Raw genomic sequence first — 20,729 nt, 5'->3', positions numbered from 1 at the left:
GAGTTCTAAAAACCAGTAAAAAGGCAAACCAGTCCTACTGCTTAGTACACAAAATAGTTGAGTATGTTGTAGGCTGCAATTTTGAGTCAGTTATGAAGAACTTTCAAAGCTAACTGTCTTAGATATTCAAATGCTGTTTCTGATTTGGGAGTGAGTACACTGATTTTTAAAAAAGTGGAGAGTCTCTCTTCCTTTATGTCCTTCATTGCTATTGAAAATATGTCCTTAAGTAGGCTATTTTTCCTCACAGTCCACTCCTACTCCTTAAAGATCTTGTGGTGAATTTATAATCCTGACTTTGACTTCAGGTTTCACCGATTTAGTATCATGTCTCCAGGCCAAAAGAGTTAAAAACAAAATGTTTCATTATGAATATGTTAAGATCAATAGTGGGAAAAACAAATGAACAGAGGGTTTCTGATACTTGAAAGCTTTCCTTAGTATGAAAGTTTCTCTTAAAGGAAAGCCTGAAACTTTAATTCTTCTACCAGAAAAGTTAAGTGATTCTTTTCCTAAACTAGAACACTTTCTTTCCCACTTACTTTTAAAAATGAACTATTTTAACAAGTCTAATGTTTTGTGTGTGTGTGTATAATGTGTCATTGCAATATATTTTTAGGCATTGGATGGTTTCCTGTTTGTAGTAAATCGAGATGGGAACATTGTATTTGTATCAGAAAATGTGTCACAATATCTGCAGTATAAACAAGAGGATTTGGTTAATACAAGTGTCTACAGCATCTTGCATGAAGAGGACCGGAAAGACTTCCTTAAAAACTTACCTAAATCTGCAGGTAATAGGGTCTTCACCTAGGTTCTTGGGCTTCTAAAAAAAACCCCAAACAAATAACAAACCTTCCTACAATTAATCAGAGAGAGATTTATTTTGTCCGGTTATGGTGCAACTATCACTTGTCTTGAGTTTTAAAATGACTATTATATTAACTTTTAAAATTAAATTAATAGGAATATTGCAAATTTGATTCTGCATTCTTTGCCATTAGCAGACTAGCAGAAGGATGAAAATAGAATTCCACCACCAGAATTAGTGCTTAAGTCTATGCCTTCCTGATCTAAGTATTTAAAATGTTATTTTCAAACTAGAAATTATATAAACAACTAAGTAACAGGAGTCAGGTGCAGATATTCATGGTGTGTGGTTGTAGCACACAGATGCCTAGGTTTATGGAGTTGTACGTTTCTATACTCAGATAAACTGAAAGAAGGATGGGCATTTGAGGCTGGATTGCCTATTGCTAAGGGATTGATTACACATGAAAATTAGTCCAGAATAAGGTGAAGTGTGAATTTCACATGGATTACCTATTCCTAATTAACTCTATGTGTGGACACTCTTATTCCAGAATAAGAGTGCTTTATTCTGAAATTGCTTAATCTACTTCAAGTAAACTAATTCAGAATAAGGTGCTTTTATTCCAGAATAAGAGCTTTCACATATGGAGTTAATCAGAAATAACTATTCCAGAATAATTCCTCGTGAAGACAAGTCCTGAAATAATGTTACATAAGTTCTCTCCACATCATGATGAAGCTCTAGGAATCTGTTAACAATTCAGCTTTGAAGTTTTTGTCTCCATTTTGAAGCAGAATAGTTAAATTCTTTAGACCAGGGGTTCTCAAAACTTTTTTTGCTGGGACCCTCTTTGAAAATATTTCAGACTGTGACGACTCCCCCCAAAAGTGATGACACCCCCCCCCCCCCCAAACGTCATGCCACCCTTACCGGCATGCGCAGGGGCTGACGGCTTGTGATCCTGCCCCATAATAACGTCCTGAGGGGTCATGAGCCCTGGTTTGAGAATCCCTGCTTTAGAACTTTTGCTTTTCAAGCAGAGCTGCCTATCTGAATTATGTAAATACTGTAGTTTTTCAGCAAAAAGCTGATTGTATGGTTTCAATTAATATCTCATAACTGTAGCTAGAAAGCTGAGGTTTGAAGTAGGTGAACAAATCTTAAAACGTTTATGATTCCAAGAGGATCAATATGGAAACTACCTGCTTTTTTTGACAAGGCAATGACTTTTCTACTCCCTTTTGATTGCGGCTGAAAGTTGGGAATCATTAGGAAAGAGATAGATAAGAAGACAGAAAATATCATATTGCCTCTTTATAAATCAATGGTATGCCCACGGCTTGAATGCTGCATATAGATCTGGTCGCCCCATCTCAAAAAAGCTGTATTGGAATTGGAAAAGGTACAGCAAAGGCTAACAAAAATTATTTGAGGTATGGAACAGCTTCTAGATGAGGAGAGATTAATAAGAATGGGACTTTTCAGCTTGGCAAAAAGATGACTTGGAGGCATATGATAGAAATCTATAAAATCATGACTGGTGTGGAGAAAGTAAATAAGGAAGTGTTATTTACTCCTTCCCATAAAACAAGAACAAGGGGTCACCAAATGAAATTAATAGGCAGCAGGTTTAAAACAAACAAAATGAAGTATTTCTTCACACAATGCACAGTCAATCTATGGAACTCTTTGCCAGAGGGTGTTGTGAAGGCCAGGACTATAACAGGGTTCAAAAAAGAACTAGATAAGTTCATGGATGATAGGTCCATCAATGTCTATTAGCCAGGATAGGCAGGGATGCAAAACCATGCTGTGAAGTGTCCCTAGCCTCTGTTTGCCAGAAGCTAGGAATGGGAGACGGGATGGATCACTTGATACCTGTTCTGTTCATTCCCTCTGAAACACCTGGCATTGGCCACTGTTGGAAGAAAGGATACCATTGGTCTGACCCAGTATGGCTGTTCTTATATTCTTACCTTAGGGAGGATGGTGTTCTATCATTTGGCGTGAAGAACACTATCCCCAAAATATCAATATGGTGACCTTTTAACAAATCTTTTAAAAATATTGTTATGGTATCTGAGCTGCAGAATCAAAGCAACAAATGTGGGTGAGATAATATCTTACCTTGCCCACCTTGTCTTTCTAATATCCTGGGACCAACACAGTTACAACAACACTGAATGCTTCAAAAATCAGCCAATTAAGAATTAATTTTATTTTAAAATCTATGTGAACTTTTATGATTTTCTTTTAGTTAATGGAGTTGCTTGGACCAATGAAACACCTAGACAGAAGAGCCATACGTTTAATTGCCGTATGATGGTAAAAACATCTGATCTTTTGGATGAGGTGGGCAGCAACCAAGATTCACATCAGAGATACGAAACCATGCAATGTTTTGCTTTATCTCAGCCAAGAGCTATGATGGAAGAAGGGGAAGGTAAGACATCCTGTGGCAATTTTTCTATAGGAGAAAACACTTAATATACATTAAGTAGTAAATAACTATAGTATGAAGCCTGGGGTTTCAGAAGTACATATGTTGAATGATTTAGGAGTTAAATGCAAAACCCTCAACTCTTGTCTCCCATATTATTATGCCTTTAGCTTAATATTGCAAGAGTCCTGCTCCTTCATAAGAAATGTAATCATAGAATAAATAGGATACCGAAGAAAATAATTCCTTTATTGCAGATTTGCAGTCCTGTATGATTTGTGTGGCACGTCGCATCACTACAGTGGAAAGGGTATTTTCAACAAACCCAGAAAGCTTCATTACAAGACATGACCTTTCAGGTGAGAAATCTACTTGAGATGAAGGTTATGGGTGGCTCTTCTTTGTTGTTGTTTTTCATTTTGTTTTGTATAAAGTGAACTATGGCAAATAAATTTTAATACTTGCAATAACTAGTACTGCTTATATTGTTGCCTCTCTAACTTGGTAATATTTCAAATTTTTTATCTTACATCTTCCTCTCAAAAACACTTTTTAGAAATCATTATTTTGATGTATAATTAGAAGTAAGACTCATTGAGAAGATTTCTGCAAATTTTGGGGCAGTTTTTTTTTCTTTGAGATTCCAGCCCCCTGCAGCTCCTATTGATTTCAGCCATAGCTGTTCAGAATCTCTGCAAACCATGCCCTTAGTCTCCTTGCAGTTGCCTAAAACCAGGGAAACCCAAAATTATTATACAGTTTTAAGAACTTTGGCATTAACTCGTGGGTGCCTCCATTTCCTTGTATGTAAAAATAATATGGTAATAACCTACCTCACTGGAATCTTCAGAATTTATGTTCGTAAAGCACTTCGAGATCCTTGGATGGGAGGCTGTGTGAAAGTGCAAAGTTTGGATAGACACTTAGAATTTGACTTCAGTGCCCAGATGCTACAGTGATGGGTACACTAGAGAAACCTAATATAGACAATATTTGGTGACTTCTGAAATATTATTCTGTATTTTAATATTAGGATTACATTTAAAATGATAGGGACTCTTTGACTATCTTGTTTTTATTCCTATGACAGGTAAACTTGTCAACATAGACACAAACTCATTACGGTCTTCCATGAGACCTGGCTTTGAAGATACAATCCGTCGGTGTATTCAGAGGTTTTTATGCCATAATGATGGCCAGTCCTGGTCAAACAAACGCCACTATCAAGAAGGTAGCTCAGATTGCAATGTTCAGTATACTGTCTCTCTTGCTAGTTGCTGTGTGCGTGCGTGCGCGCGTGTGCGCATGTGAGAGAGAGAGAGAGAAACCATTACACGCTGCTATTGTATATGCTTTTCCATGTCTTGAAACAGTGGAAAATAAAGAATGGTGACATATCTAGTATGAGTGCCTCGTATAGAAGCTGCCTTGTTAAAGTATGTCCACTGGTGTTTGATAGTTTTTATTAAATATTCCAGATAGATATTCCTGTTTGTCCACAAGACAAGTACAGCAGGAAAGCAGCAGATTAAGCCATGCTTCCTTAATGAGCTGGTTGCATGACTGTACATTGACTTAGAGGGTGGCCACTTTTAGCAAAGAAGGGGTAGTTCATTTGTTAGCCTCTGTCAAGAAGGGTGACCACAGATATACTAGTTTTTTAATGTGGAGATCTGTCTATTATGAAATAGACTGTGACCTGAAGAAGAGCTCTATGTAAGCTCGAAAGTTCGTCTCTCACCAACAGAACTTGCTCCAGTGAAAGAGATTACCTCACACACCATGTTTCTCTGAGATCAAGTCATTTTATCTGTGAACAGCCATCAGTTGGTAATGTCTTTTGGTCACTACTTACCTTTGTCCCATTCATCCAAGAGCTACACATGAATTTAAACCTTTTCCCTTCCACACCAAATAATCTGTTTATTAATAATAATAATAATAATAATAATAATAATAATACCTAGTTTCTACTTTGATCATAGATTTCATAGTGTTATGCAGCGTGTTACAAAGGAATTAAATATTAGTATCCCCATTTTACAGATGGAAAACTGATACACACAGATGTAAAATGACTAGCCCAATGCCACACAGAAGGACGGTGGCAGAGCTGGGAATAGATCCCAGATCTCTTAAGGCCCAGCCCAGTGTCCAGTTCTAAACACTGAGCTAGGATCTCTGTGATATAGGCTATGAAAGGACTGAGTTTCTACAGCCATTTTTAGAGTGACTTTATTGCGTATGACACATAGCAAGTTTAATTTAATAGAGAGAATATAAATTTATTTATGTGAACAAAGCACAGATTGCCTAGGGAGGCTGTGGAATCTCCATCACTGGAGGTTTTAAGAACAGGTTAGACAAACACCCTGTCAAGAATGGTCTGCTTATTGTGTAATCCTGCCTCGAGGGCAAGGGACTGGACTAGATGACCTATTGAGTCCCTTTTCATGCTATATTTCTGTGATTCTATGTTTTGATTCCCTCCACCCTCTTCCCCCTCCACCCTCTTTGGATACCCATCCTGTGCATGTCTGTTTTTTTTTTTTTTTTAATTTAGTTTTTCAGCATATGAATCTGCTGAGTATTTTGTTCAACAATTAAAATAAAGTTTATGTAAATTACTAGGTCTTTGGGATCTGAAATACAAGTTGATTATTGCTGTGCAATTGTGTTTTTCTTCACAGCTTATATACAGGGTCATGCTGAAACTCCACTGTATCGGTTCTCCTTAGCAGATGGTACTATAGTGACAGCACAAACAAAGAGTAAACTGTTCCGAAATCCAGTAACTAATGACCGTCATGGATTTGTCTCCACCCACTTTCTTCAAAGGTGAAGTTAACAATGTTCATCTGGCAGATTTAAATATTGTAGCTTTTTAAAACAGATATTTGTATTGATTTTTAAGATATATAAAGATTTTTTAAAACAAAAATACAGTATCTGATCAAAACTAAAAGTAGAATTAAAAAGGAATAACTTTTTTGCAGAAAACAACATAGTAAGCACAATAAAAATTTGTCACACTCTGTTATGAATAAGATTGTTGTTTTAGAGCTCACCTATGGTAGATGTATATATTTAACAAAAACCAAACAAGTCTTTAAAGCAGGTCTTATTCCACTATGATAATAGCTAATTGGTATTTTTCCCTCTGGGTAGCTATTTTATTTATTCACTTTCCTCTAGAATGAATACTCTTAATAATAAAGCTTGGACAGATAAAAAGACTCAAACACTTTATTTTCTTTGCCACCTTCTTATTGGAGCCCAATTTAAAGACAAAGAAAATGAATTCGAAAAATATACCATACGTCACTCAAGAAGGAAAAAGTCCAACTTTGCCTTAAATAGTATCTACTTTGGCTTGTCCTCCTTGATTGCAAGATTAATTGAAACAGCACTTTGGACGAAGTCTGTCAGTGCTTGTCACTGCAGAAGTGCTCCCAGCTGCTGATCAATGAGTAGTTAGGATTGTTTGTGGCAACATTAAAGTGTTCTGTGACAAGTGGAGTGATGTCATGCATTGGCTTCGGGAAGATAGTGATATGAGAAGGATGATGTTCAAAATGATAAATACATAAAGCTAAATAATGGCTAGAGATATAAAATGTTTTAGTGGAATAAGATTGAGCTCCCCCATAAATGAAATGACTTTTACTCCTTTATAATGTGTGAATGAATGAGCGGTGTGTCCAATCCATGATTCATATTTAGTGTGACCTTTGTGGATGAAGCTAATGAATTTTCTTGCTTTTTTTTGAGTGATTATTTAATAATGTTGTTAATTCTCTTTATGTGGAACTTGATTCCTAAAAGTTTTAAATGTTTTTCTGGGGTGGGGTGGGATGCTGAATTTTCAGAGAACAGAATGGATATCGACCAAATCCCAATCCAACAGGACAAAACCTCAGAGCACCTCCAGCTGGAAGCACAAATTCTGTTGGTGCTATTATGAACATGTCACCGGGCCAGAGCATGCCAATGCAGAACAGAAACTATGGCATGGGAGATCCCAGTGCAATGGGACAGATGAACAGCATTAGATACGGCGGTCCCGGTAATATTGGACCAATCAACTCTGGACTAGGAATGCAGTCCTCTCCTTATCAGAACAATAATTATGGGTTAACTATGAGTAGCCCACCACATGGTAGTCCTGGCTTGACTTCCAGCCAACAGAACTTAATGATTTCTCCTAGGAATCGAGGGAGTCCAAAAATGGGTTCGCACCAGTTTTCTCCAGTTGCAGGTATTTTATTTTTGTTAAAATATTCTCTAGAGTTTGCTTTTTGCGCCTTTTTATCTGAATGTTCTGCTCTTGTTAATGTATTGTTATGGTCTTATAACATCTGAACCACTATACCATAAGTAATAAAATTAGGTATTTTACACAAGTATATATTTAAAGGTACAGTAATTAATTTAATACTAAGTATTTCTTAGTTCTGCTACCAGTATTTCAGTTCTTAATGTCTATGCTTAAATAGACTTATTCAGTGTGTAATGTTTATCTAGCAAATAAAATCAAAATCAAATGTAGACATGATCACTTCTGTAATATAATAATTGTAATGTAATATCTCTGATTACAGGTATGCACTCCCCAATGGGATCTGCTAGCAACACTGGCAACAACAGCTTCTCTAGCAGTTCCCTTAGTGCCCTCCAAGCCATTAGTGAAGGCGTTGGAACTTCCCTTCTATCAACGCTTTCCTCACCGGGTCCAAAATTGGATAATTCCCCAAATATGAATATAGCTCAGCAAAGTAAACTGGGCAACCAGGACTCAAAAAGCCCTTCTGGCTTGTATTGTGAACAAAGTCAGGTGGAGAGTTCCATGTGCCAGTCAAACAACAGGGACCTCCTTAGTGATAAAGACAGTAAAGAAGGAAGTCTGGAGGGGTCTGAGAGTCAAAAGGGACCAAATGAAAGCAAAGGTCATAAAAAGCTCCTTCAGTTACTCACATGCTCCTCAGATGAGAGAGGGCATTCTACATTGTCAAACTCACCATTGGACTCTGGTTGTAAAGAATCTTCTACTAATGTTACAAGTCCCTCAGGAGTCTCTTCTTCTACATCTGGAGGGGTCTCTTCCTCATCAAATGTGCATGGGTCCCTGCTACAAGAGAAGCACAGGATTTTGCATAAATTGTTGCAGAATGGTAATTCTCCAGCAGAAGTAGCCAAGATCACAGCTGAAGCTACTGGTAAAGATACCTACCATGACTCCAGCAATACAGCCCCCTGTGGAGAAGGAACTATTAAACAGGAACAACTGAGTCCTAAAAAGAAGGAAAACAATGCTCTACTCAGATACCTGCTAGACAAGGATGATATAAAGGACCCACTTCCAAAAGAAATAAAACCTAAGATAGAAGGTTTGGATAATAAAATGGGACAATGCAGTAGCTCCACCATTCCTACTTCAAGTCAAGAAAAGGAGCTTAAAATAAAAACAGAACCTTCTGAAGAGGTAGAGTATTTAAACTGGTACAGCTATTCTGTTAATGAACTCACCAATATTTTTCTTATTAGATTTAACAAACAAAAAGGAGAACATTATGTTTTCATGTGTAAACATCTCCAAGACAGTACTGCGTAAACATAGCATTAAAATGTATGTTTAGTTTTCTGATAGTTGAGAAAGTACAATTACAATACATACTGTAGTTCAAGTTAACAAAACGTGCTATATTGGATTTCTTTGAATAATATTAGTGTTGAGCTATCACACAATTAAGACTAAGTATATTTAGTGTATTTTATTTAAAATCAAATGTTTAAAATAGGCAGTTCTTACATAGCATATATTTCTTTTCATGGGTCATATGGAAATGGAGTTGCCAACTGATTCAATAAATTAGTTGATGGTGCTACAGTAGGAAGTAAGAGAGAATGAACACAAATGGAGATTATCCTTTTCTATATGCAATTCAGTTTAAAAATGTAGGTCACTAGTCTCTCTCACTGGATTTACACAGATGTAATTCCTGTGGTTCCAGTGACGTTGCCCTTGATTTTACATTGGTGTAAATGCAAGGAGAATAATGCTGGTGAATCCTGTAAAGGAAGTGTATAACTGAATATATATTGATGAGTTCCAGAGGGGTAGTCATGTAGTCTGTTTTTAGCAAAACAATGAGAGTCTTGTGGCACTTTAAAGACTAACAAATTTATTTGTGCATAAGCTTTCGTGGGCAGAAACTGACGAAGTGCCCAAATAAATTTGTTTGTCTTTAAGGTGCCACAGGACTCTTGCTGTTTTGAATATATATTATTTGACTTGTGCTATTCAATACTTCAGATGCTTACAAAAAAGAATAAATCTTCAGGAAGTTGGGGAGGATGTGCCCTCAAACAAACTACTTGAGTTATATGTACATATACTAGCCAAAGCTGATCCTTCTAAATTGTTCCATACAGGCAGACCCTTTGAATGTATGCAACATTTTGTCTTCAAATGTTACTTTTTATCCCAATTTAAAACACTATTTCAAAATGTTCAACTATATTTAAATATATCTGAATAGATGCTTCCATAATTGAAAACAGTTGAATTTAGGTCCTGATCCTGCAACTGCTCTACATGGGCTGACTCCCTGTTGAAGTCAGCGGTGCTCTGGGTAGCCACGGGGACCTTGTAAAGCAATTCAGGGCAAGAAATGTGTATTTCTATATTTCTGTACAGTGCCTAGCACACATTTTGGGAACTATTGCAATATAAATTATGTTGATTATTCATTGGGCAGTTTTTCAGTAAACATCCAAATATCTTAAAAAATGTTTTACATTTCTTAGTGACACCTTACTGAAGGTAGATGTAAACTAAACACCTTAGTGCAGTTGTTGTTTTCTGTACCATACATGAAAACAATTACTAATTGTCATGTAGCTTATATATGTGTCCTCTTTAAATTTTTGAGAATTATTGAACACTTGGATGGGAAGCTTATCATCTAGCAAACTACCTTTCTATTTATTATTATTATTATATTTAATATATATTTCTATTTTGTTGAAACTACATGTAATTCAGGGATAAATTTTCAGAGAAAGGTAGGCATGCAAAAGATGTACCTATTTTGCACCTGTGGTTACTGTGATTGTGTGCGCAAATAATCAATTAGGTGCACTAGGTTATTGGCATATGCAATTATAATAATTGTGACTGTGAATTAGTCATGCCCTTATTGCTTCCATTTACCATTCGTACTTTTGAGACTAATGCAGAGAAGTCTCCTAAATTTGGGATGCCTGAGATATTTGTATTTAGGTGAATCTTTTGTGTATCTACTTTTTCTCTGAAGTTTTGCTTTTCCAAAACCAACAAAGCAAAATACACTAACCAAATAGTTGAATGATGTCTGAAGAATTATTTGGAAGTCAGTACTAAGTCCTGAAATATCATAATTTGAAATAATGTTTCATTGTATATGTTGCTATGAGTTGTTAAGACTTGTGAGGGGCTACAAGGAAAGTTTAAGAATGAACAATAGGAAAGTAAACAGTGATTTATTTATTTTTGTTTTTTCTTTTTAGATGAGTGGAGACTTGGATAACTTGGATGCAATACTGGGTGATCTGACTAGTTCTGATTTTTACAATAATGCTATGTCTACAAATGGGAGTAGTCTTGGAACCAAACAAGCATTATTTCAAGGAAATGTTCCATTGGGTAAGGAAGTTCACTTAATTCCGCTTTTCTGGAAAGTTAGGGGATATTGTGTGATTTGCTTTAAATGCAATATATATTTAACTCCTCCTTTGCTTGGAGAATGTTTGTTTGTTTTCTGATTTGCTAGGAAATCAGTCTACAGGAATAAGTTACGTGCATGGAGCTAGTTATCCATTGGTAGACTGTATTTATATAATTAGTGTGAAGTATTATGAAATATCAGATAGAGGATATTGAAGATCACTTTTCAACCAGCATCTGATTTTTACTAAATTTTAAAAATTATGGCTTGATTCAAAGCTGTGTATCTGGATTGTGGGCCCTGCTGGAGACCTGTCCAGACTCTAGCACTACATAGAGCAGCCTCAAGAGCTTTGTGTGCCATACAAATGTTGAGTAAAGTTAACATCTCTTCACTTCCCATCTCATGGTCCCCCTTGCACTTTTTAGTGCAGCACTGTAGAAATCCATATATCAAAGACCGTGGTAAAATATATAGTTATGACCTGGGGCAATTGCAGATTAAAAAAAGGAACTAAATTCCTTGCAGTTGGCCAGAGAAAAGCTGAAGGATAAGTGGCAAGCTTCTGATTTGCGACTGCTCTACCCAGATATCTTCAGGCCTGCAATGTCAAATGAATACTCCTCTTTTATCTCTAAAGGGCTGGCCATCTCTACCAGTAGAGGAAGTGGGCGCGGGGAGGAGATTATATCTGTCTGTCTGCCTAATCTATTTTGTCTGTCTAATCTATCTATCATAAGTACTTCACACATTTAAAACAGATACTTCCTGGCAAGTAAGTTTACTCCTCTGGCTAGTAGATGTCTAGTATATTTCTCAAGCCCTCGTGAGGAGTGTCAGAAAGAACCAAATTTCGTACTGGAGATGGACCTTGTGGGTCTTTCTGTTTATTTACTTTGAGGCACTAATTTGCACATTTGAATGTATGCAACAGATATATATATCAAGGGCAAACCAAAGGGTAGGAACCAGTATAGGTTTCGATGAAGCAAGTTGGTTCCAGGTATTGACATAGTAAGGTAAGGGAGTGTCATCAGAAAGATGTAATCTGAAAGTGAATAAGGCTGGAGAGCCCAGTGGGATTAAGATGCTTGAGAGAATTGTAACTTTGTAAGGGTGAAGCAATAGAGCCTTGCTTGCAGTTAAGATTATTAAGAGAGGTGAGTTTTACACTTACCTTGGAAGGACAGTAGTTTCCCGACACACACCAAGTTTCATGAGAATAAGCTATACAGTGTATAAAATAAGAACTGAAGACCAAAACTTAATATATCAAGAGGAATGCACAGTGCTCATCAAATTGTAATACAGCATATGTCAGGAGAACACCTAGACAAAGAGTCCTAGATTTTAATTTAATGTTTGAGCATATTCTACCTATGGTCCAAGAACTATGTTTTGTCTGAAGAAAGTGCAGCTAACCAGATTCTCTAGTCATGGCTCAACTGCAGGGACAAATGATTAAATAAAAATAGCCATTCATAGCTTGTTAAATGTATAATGTAGTTGTTCATAAATAGATGTAATTTGTATAAATCATCAATAGTACATTCTGTTTTCTGTTTAAAGATGTACAGTTGCCAAGCATCTTTTAATTCTTTAACAGGTATGAGAAGTCCCCAATCTGTGCAGGCTGCCCGACCTGTTTTCAACAGAGCCATGTCTTTAGACAGCCCTATACCTGTGGGTTCAAGCCCTCCAGTGAGGAGTGTCAGTGCATTCTCCATGTTACAAAAGCAAAACATGATGGGTGGGAGTCCAAGAATGATTGAGAACCAGGAAAATTTTGGAGCAAACATGGGTTTGTTGATTACATATACAGATCTCATTATAACTGAAAATGTTTAACTTTTTAAAATATTCTAAAATTTTAATATGTTAAAATTAGTTAAAAACCTGATTGTATAAGAATAAGGCATATTAATCTTTAACATTTGCCATCTAAATCTTTAAACTGATTTTAAGTCACTATTGTTGTCCATAATTGGAGTTACTAGGATATAGTTGTATCCCATCCATGTGTTCTACTGGAACTTGGTCTTAGCTAAATAACTAAAAAAAAATGTTTTGAAATACTAAAGTGCCTTTTTAATTTGTGGTTGACAAGACCAGTTTGTGAAGGCAGCCAGTTGAAAAATTAGTTAATATTCTTAATTTTGGCTAAATTAATATGCTTGTAAGAAGCAAAAGTTGGCATGGCCAGATTTAATAGGAGTTCAGTAATCTGTTCTCTGCTCATTGGCTGTTGTCACTGTCATTAGGGAGAAAAGAGAAATGGTTCCAATAACACAATTATCATATATTCTATAGGAGAAATAACCTTTTATATGCTTTTCATTGTACTAGGTGGACCCAACAGAAATATGGCTCTGAATCAGCATCCAGCAGGAGACTGGGTTTTGCCAAACTCAAAGGTTAACAGACTGGAACCTACAAGCTCTGGTGCAATGGTGAGACCAGGATCAGACTATAACCCTTCCCTTTCCAGACCTACTGTGGGTGGCTCTATGCCTGGTTTGCCCATCCGATCTAATAGCATACCTGGTACAAGACCAATGCTACAACAGCAGATGATTCATATGAGTAAGTTATTTACATTTGTATAAACCTGTTTAATAAAATGCATATTGTTTGTTGATACAGCATTCATAATAAAGATCCTTTTAATTTCAGTACCTGGCTTTGCATCCAAAGATGGGATTCCTTGAGCCATGGCCCATATTTTCCTCTGTTTGGAAAGTGCCACAATCTTAATGATAATTCATCATTTCAGGCCAAGGAATGCCATGTTTTTAATTATTTGTTGGTTTGCTTGCTTATATTTCCTAATGGAGGTGTCATTTTCCTATTATGGGAAAAAAAAAAAAAAAAAAGTAGTGTATTCATCTATAGATAATCATGTTCAATCTCTATAGACTCTATAGGCTATATACATATTCCCACTTCTGAAATGCAGAGTTCTAGAAATCACTCTCTAGTTAGCTGCAGGCATAGAACTCTGTATCTGGAGTCTTGGCTTTATTTTTTTGTATTAGATTTCCTATTTTAATTAGTAATAGTTATTGGTGGTAGTAGTAGTTTTACTAGTATGTATATAGCTTTTTAGGTTGTCAAAAGTCGTTGTAAAAAGCTTTTTTTTTTAATTTTCTGTACTATCATGCAGTCAGATTCCACATACCACCTCTCAAAGTTGATTGGACTGGATACTCAAACGTATTATACTTTGGCAAGGGATACAGTACCAGAGGGTCTGAGGGCTCACTTTACTGAGGCTAAGGTAGCATCAATGGCATTTCTGTAACATATCCATCATAGAAATCCACTGCGTGAAGTTCTGTATGCTCCTTTTCTCAGCTCTACTTTCTCAACTTGACATTGGGAAGTGATGCTCAGTTTGGGAGGACAGTTCTGCAGTTCTTGTTTAATTAGAACTCCTCAGCCCATCTTGCTGGGAATTGTATTGCAAGTGAATTCTTGTAAGTGGAAATACGCAGAATCATGCTGAGGTTTGGGAACCTTCTAGAAAAGTAATGTTAGTTGGGATGGCATGAAAGCCTCCACACTTCACTGTGTGTTTGGAGCAGATGTTAAATGGTGATGTGATCCCCAACCAGCTCAGTTCTTTCTGTTAAACACCAGAATCCTATGGGAGTAGAACTTCAGGTAAGAGGGAAAGGTAAGTGGGTAGGGCAGAGGCAACACGCTTAAATAACCAGTTGCTGATAAGTAACTTATTTTGTACTTGTCTTTGGAATGTCACATGTGTTCATGCCACTATCCGAGTGCATGATTCCTAGCGTCCTGATTTCATTGGCAAGAGGAACAGGGTGGATAAATATTGATTTTTTTTTTTCAATTAAAAAATTGGATTTTTTTAAATTTAAATCAGTTTTTAATTTAAAATTGAACACAGATTTATTTAAATAAAACCTAAACTATTTAAAATTTAATTTGAAATTATGACAATCTATGTTAAGGCCTAAATTTACAATAATCTATTAAAATAATTTAATTATATAAGTAATGTTAAGCAGTACATATTTGTTGCCAAGTTTTAAAAAAAGTGAAACCACTGAACTGATGGAATCACAGTTTGATGGAACCAGAGTTTATTGAAGTGCTAAGTCAATTTTGACAGCAGTAGCCTCTTCTTCTACATGTGCAGAGAAAATATTTTCTTTTCAGTTTATTCAGCTAAGTTCTGTTTAATAATAGTCAAAATTAAGAAACCAACTGGGAGTTGAAAAAGCAGGAAAGCTTGTTATCCTTTTTCTCTTCCAATCTATGAATAGAATCTGGGTCTAAGAGGATGAGATATACTAGTTCTAAGATCATGGAGGTCATAGTTTCTCATTACCATCAGTTGAGTTCATTGACTACCAATAATGCTTTTTTTGGTTAGTAAATCAGTTTTAAATGCAAAACATGTTTTAATAAACATTTTTTCTTATGTATCCAGCAGATTTAAGATAGTTTTATTTAACTAATAAATATACAATTTTAAAATGCTGTTTTGTGCATTTGTAATTGAACTTTAATTTTCATTCAAATAGAGCTTGACACAAATTACAAGTAAAAAAAATTAATATTTTAGTAAATAAGAAATAATTCACCAATTTCTAACATAATAAAAAGGTATATATTAAGAATCTGAATAAATGTAAATTAAGCTATATAATTGCTTAAATAAATGTGTTTAGAATATAGTGTATTCTCCTGGTTAGCAAAAATAGTACCAAATTTAGTGTAAAGACTTTGCAAGTCAGTATGTTTTAATGGACCAACAAATGACAGTCAACCTTTCTTTAGGAAAATAACTAAAAAGTACCAATGCAAAACCAGATTGAAATTGATTATTTAAAATAAGGTTTCCTGCTTGCTGATTTAAGTCATGATTAAAATAGGTGATTTAAATCTCTTTGATTTAAATGAACCCACCCTGAAAAATCACTTTTGAATTTTGAAAGGTTACTGCATTCATATTGTTCCCATTTGAGAGGTTGTGGGACTGATACTACAAAGCAAAATCATACGTAGAGAGCAATAGCTCTAGTTCTTTATATTTCGTGCGCGCGCGCGCGTGTATGTATGTGGTGTTTAAAGTATTTAGTTCTAATTAGACTGTTAACCTATTGAAGCTACCAGTATATAACACACAATCTGTAGAGTCACCAAAACTTTTATTTCACCTGAATATTGTAAAGTAAGATGTTAAATTTGACCTTTGTTTTTTAAAAAATAATGCAATTAATTTTACTTCATAGGGCCTACTGAGATTAATATGGGTATGGGAGGTAATCCTTATGGGCAACCAGGACCATCTAACCAGCCAGGATCATGGCCTGATAGCATGCTCTCCATGGAGCAAGGACCTCGAGGGTCACAAAACAGGTAGGGTTTAGAATAGCTGAAAGCTGCGTAGTTTGAATATGACTGATCACTTCTACAGGCAGAGCTTAAAAACTTGAATAGTATTTGTTCTAAGATACGACTTTCTGAACTCCTTTAGTGCTTTCAGAGCCCTTTGTTCCATGAGCAGTAGGCAGCAACTGACACACAAGGTTAATCAAAAAATGGGTCTGTCCCATAACAGAACACTAACACCACCTCAGGCAACATTGCATACAGCAAATGTTAAAATGACTTGATTTAACAGCTTTGAGAATAATTTTTAGCTTTGTTTTAATTGTTTTAAATACATTTTTTATAAACACATATGTGATCTTATAATATGAAAATATATGGCAGTGCCATGTGAGAAGTTTCTAGAAGTTAGGAGTGAACTTTGAAAGTGCTTTTCTAACTCTCTAAAAATTTCTCATCTTTTTTGCTATCATGGATTCATAAACTGGTGATAGTTGGATTTGATAGGTCTTTTCCATTTTAGTGCATGCAGTCGTGGACTGGGAATAAAGACTTGAGGCTTGTCTACACTAACTGTTCATGGTAAGCTGCGATGTAAATCTATCCCGCAGTAGCCCACCAGACACTAAGCATCCATGTGGCCCCTGCTGCTGCACACTAAAAGTTACCTAGTGTGTTTTAATCTACTCCCATTTCAAAGCGGGATAAATCAAAGCATGCTATGGAACTTTTAGTGCACAGCAGCAGGGTCCACATGGACACTTGAATGTGTGGCAGGCTAGCACAGGATAGATTACACCCCAGCTTATCATTACCTATGTGTGTAGACTAGTCCTTAGGTTCTGTTTTCACCTTTTGCTACTGACTCAACATGTGACATTGGCCATGTGTGTTTATCTTTATCCCTTAGTTTGCCCTTCTGTAACATGGATAATACTTACCCATTGCTGTAAAGTTGTTTGCTATTCTCAGGTGACATATGCTATATGAGAATTTCGCACGTTTTTTATAATTAATGGTTTTAAACTTGCTTTATAGACAATTAGTTAGAAATTCTTTGGATGATTTCTTATGTCCACCTCCTAACATGGAAAGCCAGAGTGATGAAAGGGCTCTTTTAGATCAGCTGCACACGTTGCTGAGTAACACAGATGTCACTGGACTGGAGGAAATTGACAGAGCATTAGGAATTCCTGATCTTGTAAATCAGGTAAGTAACCAAAAGATTTTTAGCCATTTATTTTCCTGTTTCCTGTATGATCTTGGTACTTGGAAAGTGAATGAAAAAAGCATATAATCTCCTCACCTTCTTTCTTCCCACTTTACTCTTTTAAAATCAGCTTCAAACCTCTCTCTTTGATGAAAAGCACCAACCAGTATTCATTAAACTTTATACCAAAAGAACTTGTACTATTATGTTTTTAAAAAAAATACTCTGAGTAAGAAGATGCCATTTTAACATAACAGACCTGGATATATTCAGATTCCTGACTTTTTACAATATTTTATTGACAGACAATTTTATATTACTGTTTATTCCTATTAGCACTGCAGAGGTAGCACAGCTATGGGAGAGTGAATTGGAATCTTGTGATTCATGCATCATCTACAGAGTTCAGATCGCAGAATATTTTACTGGCAATGATGTGCAGGCACAAAAGAACTCAGTATGGTGTTCAAATCCCAAGCTGCGTTTGCATGGCTGGCAGTTAAAAACAAAACACACACACAGTCTTTTTTACAAAGTCATTCTTCAGAGTAAAACTACACATTAAACTATAAAAGGAGCAGCTTTTTGTAACTATTCTGTATGTTGGGCTCCTCAAAACTGTTTTGAAAAGTCATTATTTACTAACTATAATCACTTCAGACAGATAAGACTGCAGGAAGTGAAAACCAAGGCAACTAATAGCATTCTACAAACACACCACATTTTCTGTTGAAAAACGATCACAGCCTTTCTAGCTGACTCCTTTGCTGTATTTAATTTTATGAATACTTCAGCACTTACTACTTGTGATAATATTTAAAACTACAGTATTCTTATCAATATGCTTTTCTATTAAAGGGGCAAACTTTGGAACCTAAGCAAGATTCATTTCAAGGTCAGGAATCTGCCGTTATGATTGACCAGAAGCCTCCGTTATATGGTCAGCCCTATCAGGGGCAGGGGGCAGCAATACCAGGAGGTTTTACTAACATGCAGGGACAACAGCAATCCTTTAATTCAATGATGAATCAGATGAGCCAACAGAGTAATTTTCCACTGCAAAATATGCATCCTAGAGCAAGTGTTATGAGACCTCGAACCAATACACCAAAGCAACTCCGAATGCAACTCCAGCAGAGGCTTCAAGGGCAGCAGGTAATCTTTGCTTTTGTGTTTACACTTTTGTCTTACTCCAAAAGATAGAACAATTTTGTTGCTATGGAGAGCGGTATAGTGAATTATATTACTTTATAAGAATAAAGGGAACATATGCCATACCAATTCACGACTGGGACATCTAGTCAACCATCCTATCTGACAGTACCTCCCAGTTAGAGGCTAGTTTGGCCCTACAGTACAAAAATTTATATTGTTACCAAATTTTTGCTCTCTTTAAAATAATTCTATTTAACATAACTCTGGATGATTTCATTATCCATATAAATGTCATAAGAATGGCCATACTGGGTCAGACCAATACTCCATCTAGCCCAGTATCCTGTCTTTTGACAGTGGCCACTGGCAGGTGCTTCAGAGGTAATGAACAGAACAGATAAAATCCATCCTCTGTCGCCTGTTCTCAGCTTCTGACAAGCAGAGGCTAGGGATACTCTTTTTTTTTTGTCCAATCTTTATTCTGAGTCTTGTTAAGTTCTTGGCCTCAGTGATGTCTTCTACCAGTGAATTCCACAGTAAATATATCTGGGCTTTGTTTTTTAATGAATAAATAGCTTTTCAGCTTACTTATTTTGGAAATTAACTTTTATTGTTTCAGAACAATGACTTAACAAATACAAAAATGTGCTGTTATCTACCAGTTGCTTTTTCAGTGAACAGAGACATTCAGATATCACTTGATCTAATTAATTGTATTAAATATAAGTGAATGAATGGTGGTGGTACTTTTAAAAATTGTTTGTTCTCCCTTATGAATCTGATCCATTTTAGGCATGTTATGGGGATGGGCACAGTATAAAAAACTAAATAGATTTTAATACTGTGCCAGAAAAGTGCTGATTTAATAAGGTTATTTGTTGTCTCATAGTTTTGACTTAAATTTCAATATTCTGTTAAGAAATGTAGTTTATATGCCTCACTACAGTGCAACCTTTATTATCCATAAGTCATTAGGAAACACTCAATACGTTTTGAATCATAAAGGTATCTGATAGCAGAGGAAATTTTTGTTGTAATAAATATAAAGGTTTGTAACCAAGTTCTAGATAACGGAGTATCAGATAATAGAGGCTGGAAGAATTAAGATGGTAGTTTATATATTCAGAGCTTCCCCACCTTTCTTGACTGAGCCAGGACATTGAATCAGGCTATACATTTTTGGAGCAATTGTCATGTGTCTTTTTATAATAGTAGCGCTAACAATAGCCACTCTTGAAACAGAGATGAAACCTGTAGTTAAGTATATTTTGGAACTCTGAGTACAAGAGTTGGTCTACTATACTATGCTTCAAATAAGTTTGGTTACAAAATATTTTATGAGAAAGTAAAGCCATTTAACACCAGGCCACTTAATTTGAATGTGTGAATTTCATCTTTAAATTTGAACACAAACAGTTCTATGCTTCAGTATTATGTATCTAACTAGGTAAAAACACTAATCTCTGGATTCTAGATGCAAAATAAAAAAATTATGTTTGCAGAAAGGTAGTTTCTTTTTCTCTTCTTCTTTTCCTCCATAAAGAGTTTAGTTGTTGTTACTTGGTTTGGTTATTGTAGTCTGGTGTTTTTGAAGATTCCTATTTTAAACAGATTAACACAGCCCATTTACACACTGTTAACCTGTCTTTCCCTAAGTTTTTGAATCAGACCCGTCAAGCACTTGAGATGAAAATGGAAAATCCAAGTACTGGTGGTGCCCCAGTCATGAGGCCAGTCATGCAGCCACAAGTGGGATCACAGGTGAGTAATCATGCTGACCTTTCAGAAATAGCATGTTGTAAAAATAGCAGGGAACAAACATGTCACACACAAGTCCTTATAGAATTCAGGCCTTCTCTCATGGTTCCACAGAGTATATATATTTTCTTTGGTGCCTTAAAGAATGATCCTCAGTATCAAGTGGGTATATCCCCCCACAATTCTGAAATTACATTCTTCTGGGCACTAGTACCTGTGGTCTGTTATGATATGCTACAGATGCAGAGTGTAAGCAGTATTTTACCTGTATGAAATGAGTGG

The 20,729-nt window shown here is 35.9% G+C and overlaps 1 protein-coding gene across 23 annotated transcripts in view; it reads left to right on the top strand.

Annotated features, from left to right (window-relative positions):
- Positions 1-20,729, top strand: part of NCOA3 (nuclear receptor coactivator 3) — a 152,570-nt gene that overhangs the window by 122,865 nt on the left and 8,976 nt on the right. For all 23 annotated transcript variants that reach the window (XM_067554294.1, XM_067554287.1, XM_067554293.1 and 20 more), the window contains 14 exons: positions 620-794; positions 3,072-3,257; positions 3,512-3,613; positions 4,345-4,485; positions 5,945-6,092; positions 7,124-7,512; positions 7,856-8,736; positions 10,803-10,938; positions 12,567-12,761; positions 13,307-13,543; positions 16,225-16,351; positions 17,363-17,534; positions 18,393-18,689; positions 20,346-20,450. In XM_067554294.1, coding sequence (XP_067410395.1) covers positions 620-794; positions 3,072-3,257; positions 3,512-3,613; positions 4,345-4,485; positions 5,945-6,092; positions 7,124-7,512; positions 7,856-8,736; positions 10,803-10,938; positions 12,567-12,761; positions 13,307-13,543; positions 16,225-16,351; positions 17,363-17,534; positions 18,393-18,689; positions 20,346-20,450 — 3,291 coding nt within the window. The remainder of the gene's footprint in view (positions 1-619; positions 795-3,071; positions 3,258-3,511; positions 3,614-4,344; positions 4,486-5,944; positions 6,093-7,123; positions 7,513-7,855; positions 8,737-10,802; positions 10,939-12,566; positions 12,762-13,306; positions 13,544-16,224; positions 16,352-17,362; positions 17,535-18,392; positions 18,690-20,345; positions 20,451-20,729) is intronic.

This window comes from Emydura macquarii, unplaced genomic scaffold, assembly GCF_026122565.2.
Source record: "Emydura macquarii macquarii isolate MOO-44397 ecotype Brisbane River unplaced genomic scaffold, CSIRO-AGI_Emac_v2 contig_1483, whole genome shotgun sequence".
NCBI lineage: Eukaryota > Metazoa > Chordata > Testudines > Chelidae > Emydura > Emydura macquarii.
This window is presented reverse-complemented; position numbering and strand designations above follow the sequence as displayed.